Source organism: Psammomys obesus, unplaced genomic scaffold (assembly GCF_907164565.1).
Source record: "Psammomys obesus unplaced genomic scaffold, mPsaObe1.curated_primary_1811, whole genome shotgun sequence".
In the NCBI taxonomy this organism is placed as follows: Eukaryota; Metazoa; Chordata; class Mammalia; order Rodentia; family Muridae; genus Psammomys; species Psammomys obesus.
The window spans coordinates 6,608,490-6,630,809 of record NW_026590663.1 but is presented as its reverse complement, the minus strand read 5'-3'; the positions used below and the strand labels follow the sequence as shown (position 1 = coordinate 6,630,809).

The 22,320-nt window shown below is 37.1% G+C and overlaps 1 protein-coding gene across 2 annotated transcripts in view; it reads left to right on the top strand.

Moving 5' to 3' along the window:
• The window catches only part of Grm8 (glutamate metabotropic receptor 8), an 858,268-nt gene that overhangs the window by 504,871 nt on the left and 331,077 nt on the right, over window positions 1–22,320 (top strand). For both annotated transcript variants that reach the window (XM_055608228.1, XM_055608229.1), the window contains exon 7: window positions 1,971–2,171. In XM_055608228.1, the coding sequence (XP_055464203.1) occupies window positions 1,971–2,171 (201 nt within the window). The remainder of the gene's footprint in view (window positions 1–1,970; window positions 2,172–22,320) is intronic.

The following is a 22,320-nucleotide window of genomic DNA, read 5'->3' as shown; positions in this document are numbered from 1 at the left end:
TTTGCTGTGGTCTTTCGTTAGCATTTATTTATGAATTGTCTGCTTTTTGATTAAGATTATGGGACATAGGTTGGAGGCAGAGCAGAAAGACTTGCTTCACAGGGAACATGATGAAATTAGGGGCTTAGTATTGTCCTGGCAAGCTGTCATGGTCCCACAGAGATGCGGAGGAGAAATTGTTCCTATAGCTGCAAGACATGACACCTGACTAGCTCAGACTGCTGAGGGGCCACATGCCCTCTGGAGCTGTGGAGGGCCTCTTTGGGAGAGCTGACTGTGTTTCCGTCTTTACACCCCCAAGCTTGAAATATCCTGAGAAGGAGGTTTTAGAAAAGTCCTACTTTAAAATCTGACAATGAGAATCTGGTTTTAGACCCAGTGTGACTTGGGAGCATGTAATTTCTAGAGACAAAGCAATTGCAAACGTGAGAGTGTCCATCAAGTGATAAAAAAGCTTTACAATTCTTAATTACAAGAAATAATTTTTTTCCAAATGACTTTTGCTGATTACTAATTTGATGTGATGTTTCACACTTTGTAGTGTATGCTTTGGGTTCTATTATGTCTAGATGGAAATACTGATAACATGAAGTATGTATAAATTTGAGGTGGAGAGAAAGGATGTTTAGTTTTGGAGAATGGACATAGAGATATTAGAAAAATGAAAAAAAAATTCCTATATAAAATGGAGGTGCAAAATTTAACATCATGACAGATTTTGGCGTCCAGAACAGTAGCCAATAGAATCTAAAGGAGCGGAACACTAGAAATGACTGAAAACAGAGGGAAAAAAAGTCCAGCCATCAAATAAAAATATTCAGTAAATAAGTTAATTGACTTTATTACAGTAGAAATACCCCAATATTAAACATTTCAATTTAACCCACTAAATTTAGAAGATATATAGATCAGTGTTAGAAAAGTAAATGTTTATTATGTTCAAAGATTATTTATTATGTAATCCTGGGATCCATGAGCAAATCTAAAGCACAAACTTTGTTTATGATGAATAAAGTTTGGAGAGGTTGGAATGCTTGGTGGGGTTTTCTAACATGTAGTAAACTTTTCATGCTTTTCTCTTTTTTTTCCTTTTTGTTATACCCTATGCTCTGGACATTAAGAATGTTTTCTCCCAGAAGAAAGAGGCAACACTAAGTTTTTAGTCTGAAACTTGGAGAAGTTTCTAGAGTCTGTTCTATGTGCTCTGTGACTGTCATAATCAAAATTTCCAGATTCCTCATCTTCAAAATTAGACAGTTGGTTTATAGCTGATGTCTAACTTATTTTACATTTTTAAAAATTCCGTGCTTCTCTTGCATTTTAAGTGATAAACTTCAACACACATACTGCTAAGTTATAGGCCTAACGATGCCTAAACATGTGTACAATTATTCCCACTAACATTTATTTTGAGAGACCTACGTCTTTTTAATAGAAAGTTAAAAGAGAAGATTGAGTTCGAAGAGAAAATAAATTGAATGATTCTTTATAAGATATCCAGAGTCACTTAAGCAAACATTATCATTCAATACTTACAAAATTACTTCTAAATACAGCACTTTCAAAACAAGAATTGATATGAGACAGAAAGGCACTTTGCATTAGACCAGTAATACAGTGCTTCTCTGGAAACAAAAGTAGATGAAAACATTGCATTTTACACATTTTTAAAAGTTTGTAGCATTGACAAAATGTAATGTAATTATTAAAAAGTAAAACATAATGGGGTGTGAAAAGGAGGAAACAGAGGCAATGATTTCTTACATATGATTTCTATTTTTTTATGCTGCTAGTTAAATCATCGTTTGCTCTTTCCAAACACCAAGCATAAAAACCTCACTTAGTAGGCTCAGAACTAACACGGTAAAAAGATAATACCTGTGTCTCATCAAGTTGAAAGACTGGAAATCACTGCTCTGGTCATTTGAAATCTAACACTGTGCGTTGACGGTTTTGGCTTTCCTTTGCAGGGCTGGAGCGCATTGCCCGGGATTCATCTTATGAACAGGAAGGAAAGGTTCAGTTTGTAATTGATGCAGTGTACTCCATGGCTTATGCCCTGCACAACATGCACAAAGAGCTCTGCCCTGGGTACACTGGCCTTTGCTCCCGGATGGTCACCGTCGATGGGAAAGAGCTACTGGGATACATCAGGGCCGTGAATTTTAACGGTAGGTCACAACTTTGATTCTATCTCAACATTAAGCAGTAGGGCGTTCCATAGCCCTAATGTACAGAAGATGTTTGGATGAAGTAGAAATCCAAAGATGAGAAGAAGTATGTTTTGCGCTGAAGTGTGAAAATTTCCACCTGCTTTTCAATCTGAAACATATTTTTGTACTGCCCTTAATCTGTTCCTGAAAGAAACAACAGTTAAAAATAATTCTCCATCAATCAAAATAGTCTACTTAAATATCATATCACTATTTCAGAAATCATCATGAAGGCTCACTTAGAACCACTGTCAATAGATCAAATTCACTTAAGAATGTTTTGCGCATGTAATGAATAACTTATAGAAATTTGTTTTAAACTGGCATTACACCTCTTAAACACTAAGCTGATGAAGAAAATGTATGGAGTTACTATAATAATTCAAGACTGTTGTATTTTTATTTTTATGTCTACCTTTACCTGTATTTTCTTCATGATTTAGTCATGCTGTAGCAAGGAGTTGAGTAGATGGTAGTTTCTTACTGCAGAAGCAGAAGTATTGCTTTTGTAACTGTCACAATAACCCAGCACAGAAGCCATTGGATTCACAGTATTTGGTTGTGGATAGCTGAACTGCCTGTTTGAACTGTTGGAGTTTCTCAATGCTGCTGTCCTTTCCTAAAAGCGGTGGTTGCTGCCCATGACTTTGGCCATCAATTTCAAAAAAGATGATGGAATGCTCTGAGCTGTCTAATTCTTTCAGCTTGTCTGTAACCCACACAATGGACATGCCTTTGGGCTGTGCACAGTGCCACACTGTCTATCACAATAGACTCTGGTGACCTCAGCTGCCAGCCTTCCTCCAAACAGCACAAGGTCATCTTCCACTTAGAATTCAAGCAGAAACGCTGTCTCTTGCTTTGTTGCAGGCAATGTAAGGAATAATTTGGTCTGTTTTCAATACAGGGCACCCTCTTCTCTAGCAAAATTTCCTAGAATCATTATATAGCTTTAATTCTTTTGTTAATATAAACACTGAGGAGAGTTTGAAAATAATTTTCGCGCAGCTATAAAATTGAACAAAAGAGGACTGTTACAATGTAAAGTTATTTACTCTAATGGGAGGTTAGGGAACACTTCATTTCTCCAACAGTGCTAGGAAGTGGGAAGAAGAATGCAAATGAGCAGATTTTTCTCAATAACCGAAGCCCACCTCTGAAAAGGAAGTACTTTAAAGAAACACTCAGTGAATGCAATTTAAAGGTGAATTACTAATTTTGCTTTTATCCTAACCATGCATCAAGTGCTAACTCTTCCTGATGGCTTCAATTATTATACTAACCTCCGATGTAATGATGTAATTATGGACTATTAGAGAGTATCTTAATGTCTAATGGCTGTTAAGACAATTTGCCTCTGGACTCCAATGATCCCTGAGTTCTTCAGCCCACATTGATAGGTTAACTCACTTCTATATAGCCTGTGTGTTCAGCCTTCTAATAGATGCTGAAGATATATTGCAAGTAAAATAGAAGAGTCAGAGGATTGTGAGCTCATTAGAAGAGATATTAACCCAGTGAGCACAAGAAACTAATGATATAAAATACAACATGTTTTGAAAAAAAAAGAATGTCATATTATAAATAAAATTTATATAGGAAAGATTTAGTCTAGAGAAGAGAAAATGTTGAGACAGGATGAAACAGGGACATCTCCTTATAGATCAGGCGTGGTCTTGTAGGTAGTCCTAAGCCTTGTTCATCTGGACTGAATCAGTCTAGGACTGTGTCAGATTCAACAGTCCACAGACTCCCAATGTGGTTCTCAGGAAATTATGGATTTTAGTGTATAGACTTGAAAGAAAATTTCTCCATGGTCCTTGAAGATGTGTTTTGTGAGGGGTGAGATTTGTTTGTTAATTATAAAAGGTGAGAAACCTGAACATGAGCTTAAGAAATGTTTAACTAATTATTTTCTGGCAATATAAAATAATATCTTAGTATTGAGCTAGCTATTAATTTTTTTCATTATTAATACCTTGGCTGTTTGTGATTTTTACAAAGGCATATAAGAGTGTTCAAATAGAAGTATGACATCAGAGTATTAATAATGAAGGAAGCACTGATTTAGAAAGTTAAATAAAGGACTTATGCATTTTCAATACAATCAAAACCTAAAAGTGGTCTGCAATAAAACCCGTTTGGTGGGAAGAATTCAAAACAATCTGAAGAAAGAATACTGTTTGAAAATTATTTCTAAAAGCTTTTCATGGGCCTCTGGCAGCCAAATGAACAATGCTATTTAACAGATGTTGCAGCCACAGCTAAAGCCTCCTCTTTGCCCTTTGGTATGCCTGTGATCAAAGCTAAGAAATTCAACTGGGTGTTTCATGAGAGGGGTTTTCAGGGAGGGCGGGGATACTCCACCTTTTGTTGTCTGCTGAGATGAGGAAGAATGAATGAATGAATGAATGAAGAATGATGTGAAGAATGAACGAATAAAGAGGTTTACATCTCTTGTTTTAAAACTTCTGTTCTCTAAATCATCCTATTCATAAATATAATGCTTCAGTCATTTAATAGATATTCTGGGTTAAAGAGATTGGATAATCAAAACTTCCTTTACTTCCACTAACTGGCCTTTTAAGCTCCTTAAAGGGTTTCAGCAGGGAAATGGTTTACGGTCTGTAGCTATACAGTGGGACTCACTACTTTTTGCAGGGCTTTCACAGTTGATGTTTTATGCAGATGTTTGGAATTTGCATCGTATTTTGGAATCGCAGTATTCTGCTGCTTTGTGGCATTACCTGGAATCTCCTTGAATGGGTTGTGTTGGCAATGGCCAGTGTTCTCACCTAACTGAACAGACAGTCAAGGACTGGTTGTGTAATGGGTGCTGAGGGTCATACCAAGTGTTCTTCAGGACTAGATTTTACTTTCCTAAGAGCCCAGATGTGCTCACTCAGAAACAGAGTAGCCTATACTACATGGCAGCAAATATGCTTCAGGAACATTCTTAAATGTTAAACAATGTTAAAGATGGCTTTACAAAACACAAAACAAAACAACAACAACAACAAAAAACCCCAAACTGCTAAATTTGCAGTTTTACTGTCAGGATCAGTGAAATGCATAGTGTTCTTTCAAGTAATTTAAGAATGGTACCCTCAGTCTGACCCGCTGGATGAAAGTATTTAGTAATAATTTAAACATTGAACAGTGGCTACCTCAAAGAACGTTGACTTCTTTGTAATAACTTTACCAAGACTTTTCTTGTTTACATTAATATGGCAAAATACTGTTTTGTTTTGTTTTTGGACTCTTTACATTTGAATTAGTGAAATCGTGCAATCGATTTGGAGACAGAAATGCCTACTTTGTAAGAGGAGGTGATAAAGTAGCCCAAGCAACTGGGTGCTGTACAGACTCTTGGTATAATCAAGATCATGTGTGGGTCTAAGCTCGGTCCTCTGTATATATATCGGTTGTATAGCTTGGTGTTCTTGTGAGACTCCAAACAACGGGAGTGCGGTGTTTGTGACCCTTTTCCTCTTACTGGCTTGCCGTGTCCGGCCATAATATGAGGGTTTGTACCCAGTCCTATTCTATGTTGTTAGTTGTTGGATATCCCTAGGAGACCGCTCTTATTTTTTTATTTTTATTTTTTTAGGGAAACAGAAGGTGTTTATCTGGGAAAGTTGAAGGATAATGTATGAGAATTAAAGTTAAAAAAAAAAAAGTTGTTCTTGCTGAGACTATAACCAAGGACTACTAAACAAACTGAAAGTTTAACCAAGCTACTTAAGTAACAGTTTAGAGATACACACTTAGTTTAAAAGTTGATACATTTTATAATGTGTTTTAGTATTGAGAATGTAAAGAACATGCTAGAATTTAGAATGACAAACTATTAGCATTTCAGACCTGAATTATTCTATTACAAATAACTACTTAAAGATGAAGTATACAATCAAAGCACTAAACTGAAAATTCCCACTTTGACAACAAAAGCATAAGCTGTAATAGTCGTTTTATTGATTTGTGTCAGATTGATTTCCTCCTTTCCTGGAGCATTCATTCCCGAATCTGTACTGTGAGCACGTTTTGAATCCTGGCATCCGCAGAGCCGTCCGTGTTTCCATTCATGTCTTGTCACCTCTCCTCTCTACCTGGCAAAGACTTGCCTTTTACGGTACTTTTATTGCAACTATTTGAACAAAACGTTCTTTTATAAATTTTTAAAACTCTAAGATCTATCAAAAGATACTTCTTTTTGAAATTTAAGCAACCATGTCTATTTCTTACTCCAAAACTATAAAATATTAATACTCTACATCTTGTATAGAATAAAAAAAATTTTCCAGAACAAAGGAACCATACTTAGCATAAAAAGTACTGAATTGACTTTCGGTGATACCTCTCTGTTCCTTTTACTTTTCTTTGAGCTCAGATTTGGGGAAAGTCAAGCGCCATAGCATGTAGTAATTAGTATTATTTGGTTGTTAGGTAACAATAACAAAAACTTCTTTAACTACAGTAATGTAAAGAACCTATGAAAACATGTCCAGAAAGCTCAAAGGAGATTGTGACATATTTAAGAAAAAGAGATAGTTAAAATAAATAAATAAATAAAACCCAGCTCTCTGTCTCTGTCTAGCTGTTCTTATTTTTTTTTATTTTATTTTTTTCTTATCAGTTACATTTTATTAACTCTGTATACCAGCCGTGTCCCGATCCCTCATTCCCTCCCAGTCCCTCCCTCCCTCCGTCATCTCCACCGTGCCCCTTGCCAAGTCCACTGATAGGGAGGACCTCCTCCCCATTCATCCAATCCTGTTTTATCAGGTATCTTCAGGACTGGCTGCAAAGCCCTCCTCTGTGGCCTAACAGGACTGCTCCTCCCTTGGGGGGTGGGGAGGCCAAAGAGCCAGTCATTGAGTTCCTGTTAGAAATAGTCCTTGTTCCCCTCACTATGGGAAACCAATTGGTTACTGCTAGCTGTTCTTATTGTACTGATTTTCCATTTGATCTGCAGAGCAATGCAAGTACTCTCTTTTGTTTTAGGACTCCTGCTGAGAGTTACAGTGTCATGTATGTATGCATATATATATATATATATATATATATATACACACATATATAATATATATATATTATTTGTCAATAAAGTCTCAGTTTCAACTGTAAGACACTGAGTCTTGTAACAATCTCAGGTCAGAGAACAGATGCTTTTCCAAAGCAGGAACATGCCTGATTGTCATGGGTACCCTTGGGTTTGAAGGGGTACTTATAAAATTTCATTGTGTGACTCAGTCTAAGATGGAAGGCAGAGAAAGCAACATTTTGGTCTCTGAATCTTGTTGCTTCATTAGGTGACAAGAATTTGTTAGGCGGGGGAAGACCCAATGAGGACTAGAACAGCATCTGTGAGAACCAATGCAGGCATCAACTTGGGAGTTATAGAACATCTGGAGTTACGTTATACTGTTCCTGAATTCCGTGACACCAAGTGTGAGGAGACACTTGACTGAACTGAGTAGCACTGCATCATCATGCTCAGCTTTACAGAGCAAAACACGGACATTTGCAAGAGACAGGCAGTGTGATGAAATTTGCCAGTATGTTCTTGAGAAACCCTGTTGATTTTAAGAACTTAATTGAATAATTCTAAAATATAGTTACGAGGCCCTGAACAACGTGTGTAGTCCCATTCTGAAGCAAAGTTGATTTATATGAAATATCTTCAACTATCTAAAGTAAGTCTAACTCAATTTTAAGAAATACTGTTCAACCATGCTAATAGGTCAAATATGATTAATATTTTATGATAGCATATAAAACCTCTGGTTAAAATATAAATTATATTGTTATAATAAGTACAAAATAGACCATCTACAAAGAAAATGGATTTTAAATGTGATAAAATATAGTTATCTTATCATTTTACTGTATGTTTACAGTTATTTCTATTAAGTAGATGTATTAGAACTATTAACACTGTCATTAGCTCCTATAAATTAAAAATATTATGATGAAATATAAAACAAAATAGCAAAGGTTATTACTAAAAGAGAAAAAATAACATTTTGCTGTCCTCATTAGATTTTAATCATTTGATCAAAAGACAATATATTTTAAAAATTGAAATATTTATTTTAGAAAAATAATAAGAATTAACATGAAACATTAAAAGACTTCTTACATAAACAAATAATTTATGTAAAGTCATTCTGTGGGTTATTTTTTGCAAATATAATGTCTGGCAATAAAGTAGACACAAAATATGAGAGAACTTTTAAATTTTAGGTTTTGTTATATCAGCCAATTTTAAAATTGAGTTATTTCTTTTAATTTTTGAGGAAATAGCATAACAACACCATTTCTCCTTTCCTTTCCTCAATCCAAACTCCTCTTCAGACTTCCTCACTTCTTATCCTCTCCCAAATTCATGTCCCCTTAGAACAGTGGTTCTCAACGTGTGAGTCGTGACGCCTTTGGCGAACCTCTATCTCCAAAAATATTTAAATTATGATTCATAACAGTAGCAAAATTACAGTTATGAAGCAGCAACAAGATGGCTCTGTAGTTGGGGTCTCCACCACCCGAGGAAGGGTTGCAGCATTAAGAAGGTTGAGAACCCCTGCCCTGAGCCTCTCCTGCCACAGGCTTCCCTAAGAGAGCCCTCTCTGCGTTTTTGTGACAGACCCACTGTTGGAGTGGCTTCAGATTTTTTTCTTTGCATCTATGCTATTGATTAAACTGATACTACCTGCTATTTCATTAACTTCTATGCTAAGTAGGAAACGAAACACAAAAGTCTATCGATGGACAAACTGAAATAAAATGTCATCGTTTTAAGTGATAATATGTGCTCTTTACGATTAAAGTTAGCTTATCTGATAAACAGAGAAAGCAGAGCCCAGCACTTTGCTGTGCTGCCTACTGACCCTGAAAATGCTATCCTTTTGGATAACTAACCACTTTAGTCTAAAATCAAGAAGTCACGACTGATAATTTGAAGGTATGTTACGTATTAGTGCATGTGGTATTGTATGTGAGTGTGTATGTGTGTTGTTCAGTGTGTACATGGTGTGGATGTGTGCATCCTTGATGTGCACCTGTGCGTGTGTCATGTTCAGTGCATATATGGTCTGTGCGTATGTGTGGCGTTTAGTATGCACTGTGTGTGTGCGCATCTGTGTATGTATATGTACAAGTGTGGGTTGACTTGTTCGTGCTGTGCATGTTTGGAGGCTGCCGGTGGATGGTTTTGTCCACCTTAAGTTTTCAAACAAGATCTGACACTAAGCCTAGATTCCACCTATTCAGCTAGACTATCTGGCCAGAAAGCCCAAGCAAGGCACTTTCTCTTCTCTGTGCTGTGCCCAGGGTTCACATGGGTTCTAAGATCTAAACGGAAGATCTTGCAAAGGAAATGCTTGGTAAGCATTGAGTATCTCTCAGCCCACTTAATAATGTTGAAATAAACACTTGGCAGTATTTCCTAGAAATGCTTAGAGAGTTAAGAAAAGTGAACATAAAACACAACAATTCTGAATATATGAAGATAAATGAGTAGGGTTATTTGAAATTAAGTATTTTTTCTTTCTAATTAAGAAAACTTAAGTTGGCCACAGAGTATTAATCTTTAAATTACACCATGGAGAAATTTGGCAGTAAAATCATACCTGCCTCTGTTTCCTGAGTAATGTGATAAACAGTGGCTTTTAAAAGTCTAATTTCCTCTATAGCCATGAAGAATAAAGTTATCATTGTGCTAAACCTTTTCTTAGAATAAGTTAAAGCTTGAGTGCGGTATGTGGATGGAATTACTCTGTTTTTTTGTTCTTACTTAGCTTCATGAACTTTATAGGATTCTTTTACTTCTTAATCTTTAAGAAATACATTTATTTATTTATTTGATGTGTATGCTCTCACATTTACAGACACACGTCTGTGGGTCAGAGAACAAGTTGTTGAGGTCAGTTCTCTCCGTCCATGCTATAGGTATAGAGATTAAACTCAGGTCATCAGACTTGGTGGCGAGAGCCTTTCCCTGTGGAGCCATCTTGCGGGCCCGTACTCATCCTTCCTCTTGTGATTCCTGTCACTCCTCCTCATGCACTGAAAGCAGAGGGATGGGTGATGAGCAAATCCCAGGGAGTCATGGACCCAGTCCCTCAGCGTGGCAGACTGAGCTGAAAGGTGCAGTTAGTAGTAAGCCTTGAACGAAGCCTGAAGAAATAGGTGAGGAAGGTCTGAGGCCATGAAGAACAACATGTCAGAAAGAGTTCGCATTTAACAGTGTTTCTTTCTCACAGTGATCAGAAACTCAGACTTTAGACTCCAAGCTGGAATCCAGTCTTACCATTTTCTCTTTGTGAAACTAGTTAAATAATGAAATCTCATTAAATGGTTTCCTCATCTCTAAAATATTGATGATAACAGCATAGGCAAGTATGTCCCTAGAGTTCCTGTGAGTTATAAACATACAGTAACAATTAGAAGGTATTTTTAATAAAGAGATGGATGATATGTGCCATAAATGGGGACTGTTTTATCAATAGTGTTATTATGAAGTGCGTGTGTATGTCTGTGTGTGATTCTGCAATAATGATGAGATTGGTGTCTGGAGACCGAGGACTTAAGAATCTTTAAGAGCAGCAAACTTCAAAATGCTGTTTATGAGGCTCAATAGAGAAAGTCCAAGCTGGACACTGGAGAAGGTGCTTGTGTTACGCATGAGGAAAAAGATTTTGCCAGCGGTGTTTGTTAGTCTCTTGGAAAAAGCATTCCTGCCGATGTGAGGGTGGGACTCTTTTAGAACAGACTGAACCCAGTGTATTCTCTCATTATTTCCTCTGTTTCTTTCAAAATTACATATATTCCTTTTTTAATGAAGGAAGGTATTTAACAGAATAGGCCCCATGTTATAAGGGGTAATTATTTTCTGATATTTTCTTTCAGCAAGAATCTGCCTGAAAATGAAAATGGAGCCTTGATTATTTTTCTCTTTAAGGTTATTAACTCTTATAATTACATTAAGTTTTAATCACAAAGTTAGTTGAGAGTGAAGGATGTGAGAGAGAAAGTTCTGTTAAATTCTGGTGGATAATCATTAAGCTAGAGGATTTAGTTTTCCTAGTTCTTTGGATATGTTCAAAACCCATGACTAAAAAATAATTTTTTTCTGAGCCGTGTACACACTTTCTATTTTTTTAATTAATTACAATTTATTCACTTTGTATCCCAGCTGTGGCCCCCTCCCTCATGCCCTCCCAGTCCCACCCTCCTCCCTCATCTCCTCCCATGTCTAGTCTACTAATCTAGTCTCCTAGTCTACTAATAGGGGAGGTCCTCCTCCCCTTCCATCTGATCCTAGTCTATCAGGCCTCATTAGGACTGGCTGCACTGTCTTTCTCTGTGGCCTGGTAAGGCTGCTGCTCCCTCAGGGGGACATGATCAAAGAGCCAGCCCCTGAGTTCATGTCAGAGACAGTCCCTGTTCCCCTTACTAGGGTACCCACTTGGAGACTGAGCTGCCATGGGCTACATCTGTGTAGGAGTTCTAGGTTCTCCATGCATGGTCCTTGGTTGGACAATCAGTCTCAGAAAAGACCCCTGGGCCTAGATTTCTTGGCTCTGTTGCTCTCCTTGTGGAGCTCCTGCCTCTTTTCAGATCTGTCTCCCCCTTCTTTCATGTGATTCCATGCACTCTGCCCAAAGTAGGGCTGGAGAAATGTCTCAGGCATTAAAGACTGGGCTCACAATCATAAATAGAAATGCGTTTTTAAATATCTCCTTTCTTTTTTCTGCTTTAGACTGGACAGTCCTCCTGCTTTAGCCTCCATAGCCCTGGAACAATATTCATGTGCCATCGTATCTGAACCGCTAGCTTTAACTGTTTAAAGTGGGGTGCTCACCTAACCAACAGGTGGCGAGTGTTCACTCACACACCATTTTTAGTTTTTCTCTTTTCCATATCACACTTTTCTCTTCATTGTTGGTCATATCTTAAGCTTCTTTTCTTCTCTCTTCTAAGATGTTGATGGACAGATATCACTCCAGTCCTGGCTCTCCCACACAGCTTTGAAATTCTTTGTAAGTCAGTTACATCGTATAAACCTCCATAGTTTCATCTTTCAATCGGAATAATAAGCACACGCATATTTTATAAACATTTAATGAGATACTTTCTTGCTTAAGGGCTTCATGCAACACCTGCACACTGTGAATAACCAACAGATGCTGTTATTTTTCTTTCTGCCTCTTGAAAATAACGAGCCCTCTGAATATGACTACCGAGTATCAAACAGACACTGAAACTCCCCAATTACACAGATATTCTCACAAATTTCCTCCGTATACCTTAGATAGCAAACATCTGATATCTCCTATAATTAGAGATAGTGTGTTGTCTGAATGTAATTTATCATTTTCTCAAGGTTTTATTAACCCACTATCAAGATGGTTTAGGCTTTTTTTTTCTCATTTTACTTGAAGTCACTGTCTGAACCTTTTATTTATTGTTAGAAGCTTATTGTGAGATATGAAATAACAGGGAAGAACATCCATATTAATCCATTTTGCCTGGAGTGAAATGACAAGAGAGTTTGGGGGTAGAAACTGTTGCTTCAAACAGCATCCATGTGTACTAGAAAAGAGTGACCCTTTTAGGTAAGACTCATGGTGGAATTGCTCTTATTTATAAGCTAAAGGAGAAGCATAGGTCTGTGCAAAGAAGTTAACCAAAACTTGTGGGTTTCACCCAAATCAAGCAGAGAACCATGCATACTCATAACTGTGCTGAAAGGACATCAAAGCAGATACTGAGACTCATAGCCAAACTCTGGGCAGAGTGCAGGGAATGTTATGGAAGATGGGGGAGATGGAAAGACCTGGAGGGGACAGGACCAACAGAGTCAAAAATTCTAGGCTCATGGGGTCCTGCAGAGACTGATGAATCAACCAAGAACCATGCATGGAGATAACCTAGACCCCTTGTTCAGATGTAGCCCGTGGGCAGCTCAGTCTCTCTGTGTGTTTTCTAGTAAGGGGAGCAAGGTGTGGATTCAGTGGCCAGGTCTTTGATAAACTCCCCATGGTGAAGGGGCCTAGCTAGGCCACCGAGAAAGAGGATCCAGCAGTCCTGATGAGACCTGATAGGTTGGGCTCAGATAGTAGGGAGGAGGACCTCCCCTATCAGTGCCCTGGGGGAGGGTCATGGGAGGGGAAGAGGGAGGATGGGTGGAACCAAAAGGAAATGAGGGAGGGGGCTACATCCAAGATACAAAGTGAATAAATTGTAATAAATAATAATAACAAAGAAAACAATTTTAAAAAGGTCAGAGAACAGTAAAACCCACACCATAAAATTAGTTGGGGATCAAAAGTTTTATTAATTTTTTTTTCTTCTTCCTTTCATGTATGGAGTGTACTTGTCTTTCTCTGTGCCCTTTGGGCCAGTGTGTGTGTGTGTGTGTGTATTCAGACCACAGGTGAGCACTGGCTGTCCTCTGTCATTCCCCATGTTATTCTCTTGACTCATCATCTTTCAGTGCCCCTGGGCTCTGTCAGTTCGACTGTCTGGCCAGGGAACTCCGGGGATTTCCTGACCTTGCATCCCAGGTGATGAATTACTGACATACGTACGCATGCCTGTGTATGCACAGTAGAAAAGATCTGAATTTACATCCTCATACTCGCACAGGAAGCGTGTTTGCAGAGCGAATTATCTCCCCAGCCCTCTCCATTCATTTTAAAAACAATTAAAAGAGGAATGAAAATTCAAATTTTAGCAAATGAAAGTGGTAAGACACAAGTCTCATAAAAGGTAATAATTTTAAGTTACTCTTAATGCTGCTTAAGAAATCTCTAATTTGTTCCAGATCCCATGCTTTTCTTGCTGACTTAAGTTTTATAGGTGACTGTAAGATCTATGTCAGCTCCGAGTAGTGCTGAGAAAGTCCTCCTGTGTAAGGACAATTCTAAATGCGCATTCTTTTCAGTTTCTTGAAGCATTCTTAACTCCTCCTTTCTTCTTTGCTGTTCTTATGGAAACATTATATGTGTGCTAATTTAATTTAAGTGTTTGAAACAGGGTGTCATTATATAGCTCCAGATGACACAGAACTCACTGTATAGACCAGGCACAGGGATCTACCTGTCTTTGCCTCTTGAGTGCTAGGTTTAATGATGTGTCACATGCCCTAGTGACTTGAGTTAAACTCTATACTCCCTTTCTCTACTATGTCTTTGCTTTATTTAAAGCTAGGAGAAATGGAAAGCCGTACTTGCTATCATCTTCTTTATTATTATAAAGGGTGTATAAAATCCATGTAGGAAAACTATAAGAGCCACCAAAAACATCTGAGTAGAACTCAGGACATTCACAAAAAAGGATATTAAACACTGACCCAAACCTTCAAAACCCCATGCCATATCCTACATCAGTCACCACCCGTCACTCTCTTCACAGAGCAGACTTGGTTGCCTGCTTTTATATTATGTAAATGGAATTGCCTTAACATCTGGCTTCATTTCACCTCAGCTTCCAACACAGAGCATGCAAAAGACATCTCTGCTACCAATGTTAGATTCAATTATTTAAATTTACTTTGTTAGATATTCAGTATTTAATTTTAAAGCCCAATGAACTATTTTATAGAATAATAACATTTAATACCTATTAATGAGGTTTAAATATATGAAGAATTAAGTTTTTATTGTAGCCCATAATTTCTTTGAAAGTGGTAAAGAGACTATTAGTTATTTTAAAACTCATCTTGGACACGTTACTATCATTTAAAAAGGAATAATAGGCTTTACTTTTGAGAAAAGTTTTAGTATCATAGAAGAATGGAGTGGTCAGAATAAGAGTGCCAACAGTGGCCACCAAAATTTGTTATGGGCATGTCGTTTTTGGGCTCTCACCAGTATAATCATGCATAGCCAATGCCGTACAATCATATGAATTAGTTCTGTTACCTTAACTGTTCTCCGCCTTTCACGTGTTCACAGACCACCTCTCACCAAGGCCTGGAAATCCCATCCCTCTTTTTAGTATCTCCATCTGTATAGTTGGAGTTGTAAGATGGCCTTTGTGGATTGCTATTTTTCCTACTTAGGAGTATATATTTAGGTTTTCTTCATGTCGTAGAAGCAAAGTTTTTGGAAGCATATAGTAATATTTCATTGAATAGATGATGTAACCACGTTTTATCAGTTTTTACACTGAAAGATGATTTTTTTTTCTGCTTCCAAGCTTTGACAATTTGTGAATAAAGATAGATGGACAAGTTTATATATGCACTTAAATTTTTAGCTTTTTCTCTAAATATGGAGAAACTTGTTTCTTAGGAAAGTTAATCACATTCAGTTGTTGAAATGCCATTAGAAATGAAATGAACTATCCTTTAAAGCCAGAACTTAATGTGTATGCATGTTTAACCATCACCATTGTATGTTTTGTGGATTGTTAAAACTAAATGAGTATGCATCTATTACCTAAAAATTATATAAATAAAAAATGAATTTAAGTTTAAAGACAATCCATTAAAGAAACTGTTACATAGGCATATACTTCAGAAATATCAAAGATTTGATTCATACATGTTGACCTTTGGAGTAAATCCTGAAATATATTTAATTTTTTTTCCAGGGAACAGCACACTCATGACCTTAAGTTTTAATTAGCATCCTAAAAAATACTTTCCATTGCCTAATTTTATCAGTCTTTGTTACAGACAATGAAGAAAAGGAAATTACACTGTTACATATAGTTCTGCAGAAAAAATTTTCCAAGCAACTAAAAACATCAGTGTAAGGTTTTCCAACATGTTCTTTTCTCCTCAGCATGAAATTATTTCCTTTTACCAGGGAAATAATTTCAGGGTAATACCAGGGAGCAAAGCCTGCTTTCCTTAGTACAGCTATTAATGACAATGTGTCAGAGTCATCACAAACTGTAGAGCCAATAATTCTAGAGTTCTAAGGTGACATTTGAGAAAACTGCTGTGTTCTTCAGCGTCCACAGCTCCCATTCCCACCTGCATTCAGAAATAATTTTCTATCCATCTTTATATCCTGAAATCTCGGTGTGTATTTCTCATAGAGCTTTTCCCTGAGCCTTGGAGAGAGAAGGTCCCACAGAAAGGTGGTTACTCCAAAATCTTTTATTCTCTGCACAGTCACCAGTTGTGGATCTTTGTACTCATCACAGCTAACACATAAAGAAGCCTCTCTGATGAAGTCTGAGAAATACGTTAATCTGTGGGTATAAGGACAATAATTTAGGGGAAAGCTTATTTCTATCTCCAATTGGCCAACTAATAATATAAAGTTGTTTTCTAGGGCCTATGACCTAGCTAGCCCCAAAACTTTGTTTGCTGTACCAGGCATGAGTTCTCTCTTCTGGAGTGGGCTTTAAATCCAATCAGAAAGTGATTAGTTACACGCATAACATGCATGCCACTATTTCACAGTGGGCTCATCATGCCAGGCCTGTTGTTAGCGTAGTTTTCAGGATTCACAGCTAGTCAAGACCGTTGACAGCTTTCCTTCCATACTAGTGCGCACAGAACCTTCTTCCATTATGGGTGCTAAGTCATAGGGAAGAAGCTTTCTGGGGCAACGACAGCTTCATGTCTATTTCTCCATGTCTATTACTCAATATGCAGTGTCTACAGTAGGGGGAGACCTTGTTCCCTTATATAGCATAAACTCATTTAAACTCCTCTTCTATGTGGATATGTGTAATTTTCGGAAGCTTCTACATAAAAGGTGGGAAGAGCCAGAGGCAGTGGACATATGCAGCAAAACAGTACTCGCCAATCATGACTGGGCACTTGTACTTGGGAAATCACGGTGATGGCATGCACGAGATTTGTGCAAGCCAGCCCAAAATCTAGCTTGGGTAGAGGAAATGCTCATGATGTTCATGCGTAGCTGAGGAGCTGTTGGCACTGATGGTTTCTAGAGAGAGAGAGAGTCAACTCTCCACAGTGGTGTGGCCCCTGAAGGGGAACTCATGTTTAAGGAGATAGTTCTATACCCACATACATGTGGGCAGCATGTAAGCGGATTAAAAAAAAAATTGAAGTTGAGAATAACATCATGAAGAGGGTGAGAGAGAGAGACCAAAAGGGAAGGAAGGCAACTTAGGTTTTACAAAAGCTTTAGATTGATGGTTCAGTGAATTTTCCAGGTACTATTTAAGTTATAATAGTTGCTAATAGCTTTCTGATTTTGCTAAATCAACTTGCATTAGTTTATATAAATAGGGCTGATATGTCTGTCATATATAGACACTGGCTCCAGATGAAGAAGAGGAATGAAGTTTTCATTGACTTTCATTAACTTGAGTATGTATTAAGAATCTTTTTTTAAACATGGTTTATCTTCATGAGGTGAACTTATTAGTTAATTATTGTAAGATTTTACAGCAGTATTTTCATATTGCTTTCTTTTCATGACTTCATAGGCCAAGTGCTTCCTCATTTTGTATTTTCTGGGCCTTTCAATGGGGCTTCACTTACAAAATTTCAGTGATACTACTTTGGACGATAATATGCTAATATTTGAATAAACAAATGTTATTTTATGTTGGAGGCTTCTTAACATTTCTTGAAACCTCTTGTTTTTTTGTTTTTATTTAAATTTCAAAACAAGATAGGATTACAGTCAGCTTCACTGATACTGAAACAGAAAATAACTGTGTACACAAACTGTTTATGAAAATAAACACATTCAACAAATTCAAGGATGGTTTCAGATCAGTGGCCTTTAGTTCTGAAAGAGATCAAAACAGAAAGTGAAATTCTACAAGCAAGAGTTCTGAAGTTCACAATGAAATATGTTCAAGAGTGTGGGCAAACACACTTTTCTTCACTTATGAACTGAAACATTTTAAGAAAGAAAACACATGTGGAAAGCAAAGTTATTTCTATGTCTCCCTGCCAATATCAAGATTTAGTTCTCTAACTTCACGAGTAACAGAAATTTTTGATTGCTTCCTGTATTTGAATGGCAACATGGTAAGCCAAGGGACACCTGAGCATGCGTTAATTTTTGAGTGGCATTGAGAGAAATTATTTTTAGAACCACTACCTATATTGTTATATTTTTAATATTATAGCTGAACAACAACATGAATGAAAACTGTTTTGAGTTTGTGGACAACATCCACCACTTCATTTCACTCCACAACATCCCAGGTTAGGTGCAGTGTGATAGCAGATTAGTGCAAGGAGCTATTTAAAGGGTTAGGTACCAACCGCAGGGCTTTGGGTAGCACAATCTGGTGAGCCCAACTCGAGTCCCAGCTTTTACTGGCATATACCAGATTAGAAGTTCCAACTTGGCAGTGCTAAGAGAATAAGCTTTCAGATTTGCCAAAACGTAAAAAATTTCAAGGGGTCCTTGAAATAATAACACCTGATTAGCCTACCTGTCTCCATCATTTGGTTGGAATTAGAAATAAACTGTTAAACGCTGTACTGTGATCCAGCAATAGTTTTCCAAAGTTTTTAAACACTTCCCCTTATCATTGCGATCGCAAAGAATTTTTATGGTTTCTTGACAAGGATAACAATATCATAAATATGTAAAATTGATGGGTTTGAATAATTTGAAATGCCAATTTGGAAGGATTCAATACACTGAACTGTGCAGCCTTTAGGGAAAACACTAAATTGCTCCAAGCTTCATATTATTTTCCTGTCTCCAAGATTTTTAAGTTATAAGCCACTTACTACTATTTGAAGTAAAAATAGTATTTCCATTTTGAATTCTCATTCACACAAATTATTTATATGATGATGAGATGATTCTAATAAATTATTTATGTTTTTAAAACCTCACTGCAACTTTTTGATGATAAATTTGAATTCATCCATATTTAACATTTCGGTTTGTAATTAAGTCAAGGAATTAGATTTAAATAAAAGGTATTAGACTTAAATAAAACTTTCAGATCTATCTTTATGCAATGGTTCAAATAGCAAAGGGTCCAAGCAGGGCAATGTCCTGAAGGTAGACAATTCAAAATGTTAAGAGCACATTCCTTCAACAGTGTATTTCATGCAACAGTTGCTGAAAAGTGGTTTCTATGTGGTAGTCTTTGTTTCTACTGGACAAGTGAAACAATCCATTCCTTTGTAAGAAAGCAGTTAATAAACAGCCAACTAGATCCTCCCAGGCAATATAGTGATAGAGCAGGGACGATGGAAGGAGAATGTCGGTGGAAGTGATTCTGTGGGAAATCAGAGAAGGTACTGTCAGTGCGGACATATTTGAACTAAAGCTTGGATTTTAAGGCACCCAGGAAACACTAGTGCTCTTTGCTCAGCCAGCCCTGAAGATACCTGATAAAACAGGGACAGATGAAAGGGGAGGAGGTCCTCCCCTATCAGGGGACTTGGAAAGGGGCAGGGAGGAGACCAGGGAGGGAGTGTGGGGTTGGGGAGGGAATGAGGGAGCGGGATACAGCTGGGACACGGAGTTAAGAAAATGTAACTAAAAAGAAAAAATAAAATAAAAAAAAAAAAAAGAAAAAAAAAAAAAAAAAAAAAAAAAAAAAAAAAAAAAAAAAAAAAAAAGAAAAGAGATTTGGCAAATACCGTGCTAAATTCATTTATCCCAAGAATTAGATTCTTTTTACTAATATGTATGGTATTTTTTTTTTTGTAATTATAAAAATTGTCTATTCTTCTTGGGTTAAGGTGGCCCTTCACATAGTTCCCAATCTTTGGTCACCCAAAGAGATTCACAGATAATCTCCACTGGAGATCCCACAGCACTCCACTGTTGTTGAGAAGTCCTAACCTGAAAATGTAAATGTTTTCCTGGACGTTCATAGCCTAGTACTGAACACAATGGGACTGTTCTGTCACACAGCAGTGTCCTCAAATTGTAATCACAGCTGTTGGAAAGTAGGTAGCATAAAACACTATATGAGATAATAGTTACTCATACTTTTAATAATTCCTTTAAATTTTGAGATTATAATATAATTATGTCATTTTCACCTTCCATCTCTTCCTTCTAATCCCTCCCCCAAACCCCTTATTGCTTTCTTTCAAATGTATAGCATTCTTTGTCCCTATGCCGGCCATTCACCCTTGTAGTTGGCCACCAGCCAGCCTCTACAATGACTGTTATGTGGGGTTTTATGGAGAATAAACTCTCTCCATCCATCTGTTTCCTCCCTCTTACCACAAGGAGGAAACATTCGGGTTGAAAGAGTCAGATACAATTTTAATGTTTGTGTACCTGCGTGGGTTGATCTGGCTGAGCGTGTGGGATGAAGCTTCTTTATTAGTGAAGTCCTCAAAGGAAAGCAGTAATAAGGTCTCAAACATCTAAAGTAGGTTGGGCTTTTCTGCCCCCCACCCACCTTGAGCTTGCTTTTTCACATACAGCCACTGACAAAAGAAGGCTATCTTGACTTGAGAAACCCGGGGGAACAAGTTGGTCTAAGTTTAGCAAAACAATTGGACCCTGATGTAGAACTTTTCGTAATAAGTTCGGGCCAAGGAGACTTCCGCAATCTTTTCTCTGGTTATGAAATTTCACTATAGCGTTTGAAGCCAAAGCTACCACTAATTCAAGCACAATTGTGTCTTCCTTTGGTTCTTTGAGGTATACGTTTCTTTGGAGACTGCCATTAAAGAAAAGAAGCATTGGCTAAGCCCAGGGGGGACCCGAATATCCTAACTTTCACACCTACACAATGCAAGTCCTTCTCAGATCATGAAAAGAAAGCAAATCCTTTAAAAACAATGAAGTCACGGTTAGGCTACACAATGCAAACATATGCACACACAATACATATGACACAGAAGTTGGAACACCTATGAGGCTATCCCCTCATACATGATACTTGTTTTCCATTGTAATGCAAATGGGAAACTTAAGAATACAGCAGTAACAGCAACACAGATAAACCGCACAACACTGGAAAGCCGAGGTTCTGCCTCAACCAGCTGCCAGTGCTGTGGTGATGTGAATTTCCTGAATTGAAACAATTTCTTTTCAGTGCCCTGTTTAGCCATACTGCATCATTTATTTCTCCGAGCATCTCTCGTGGAAAATATGAATTTGATAAAAATGTCAACATGTATTGAGTTCCTGTGATGTGCCAGGTAGGTTTCTGAGAGCTATTCATAGATCATCTCATTTAATCCTAAAAAAAAAAAAAAAAAAAAAACAAAAAAAAAACAAACAAAAAAACCCCCAAGAAAACCACAGTAATAAACACAGGGATAAATTCCTTTTCTGCATATGAGGAAGGTGAACCATCTATCCATGCCCTTGTCTGATTAAGTGGTGGAGTCAGGATTTGTGCCTTTGAAGAATTACTTAGTTCATATTTGAAGTTCTAATTACTGTGGTGATTGTGGTAATTACCCTGGTAATTAAGGTGTATCACCTCTAATGATAACACTGTTGGAGAAGTTGGGGAAACGAAAACTTGTCTAAAAAGAGAAAACAAAACATTTACAGTTTAGACAAGACCTTGGTGCTGATGGGGTCGGGTCTGTTCATGGTGACCGCGTAATTAAGTGAATCAAACTGGCTGAGTAGCACAAGCCAATGTCTTTCAACAGTTGAAAGCAGTGAATCAATCAGATATGAATTCAACCTTTATGACAACCATATATGAGCTTAGATGTAACATATTCCTGGCTTTTTTGAGGCAGAGGAAGATACATTAAAGTTTTTTCCAGAATTACTAATTTAAAAACTCATAATCAATGAAAATATATAATTCCATGAGGTAATACATTCATTCAAACACACATACTCACACACACACGCACACACACACATTAGATCATTTTCATGACCCCAAATATCTCCCTTCAGTCTCCTTGACTTGGTCAATGCCATTCTAGGAACTAGATTTGTTTTCTGTAATTAGATTTTGGCTTCTTTAAAAGGGTAATAATGATAGAAACAACATTTTGCAATTTCTATGTCTGGTTTATTCCATTTAGCTCAAATGTTTTAAACTCACCTGTATTATTATTATTATTATTATTATTATTATTATTATTATTACACCTTCAAAGCTCTTTGACTTTTTATTTTTACATGACTATACTCAAATTTGCTTATCCATTCAGTAGCTGATAAAAAATTTAATTGATTTCATTTTCTTTGAATTA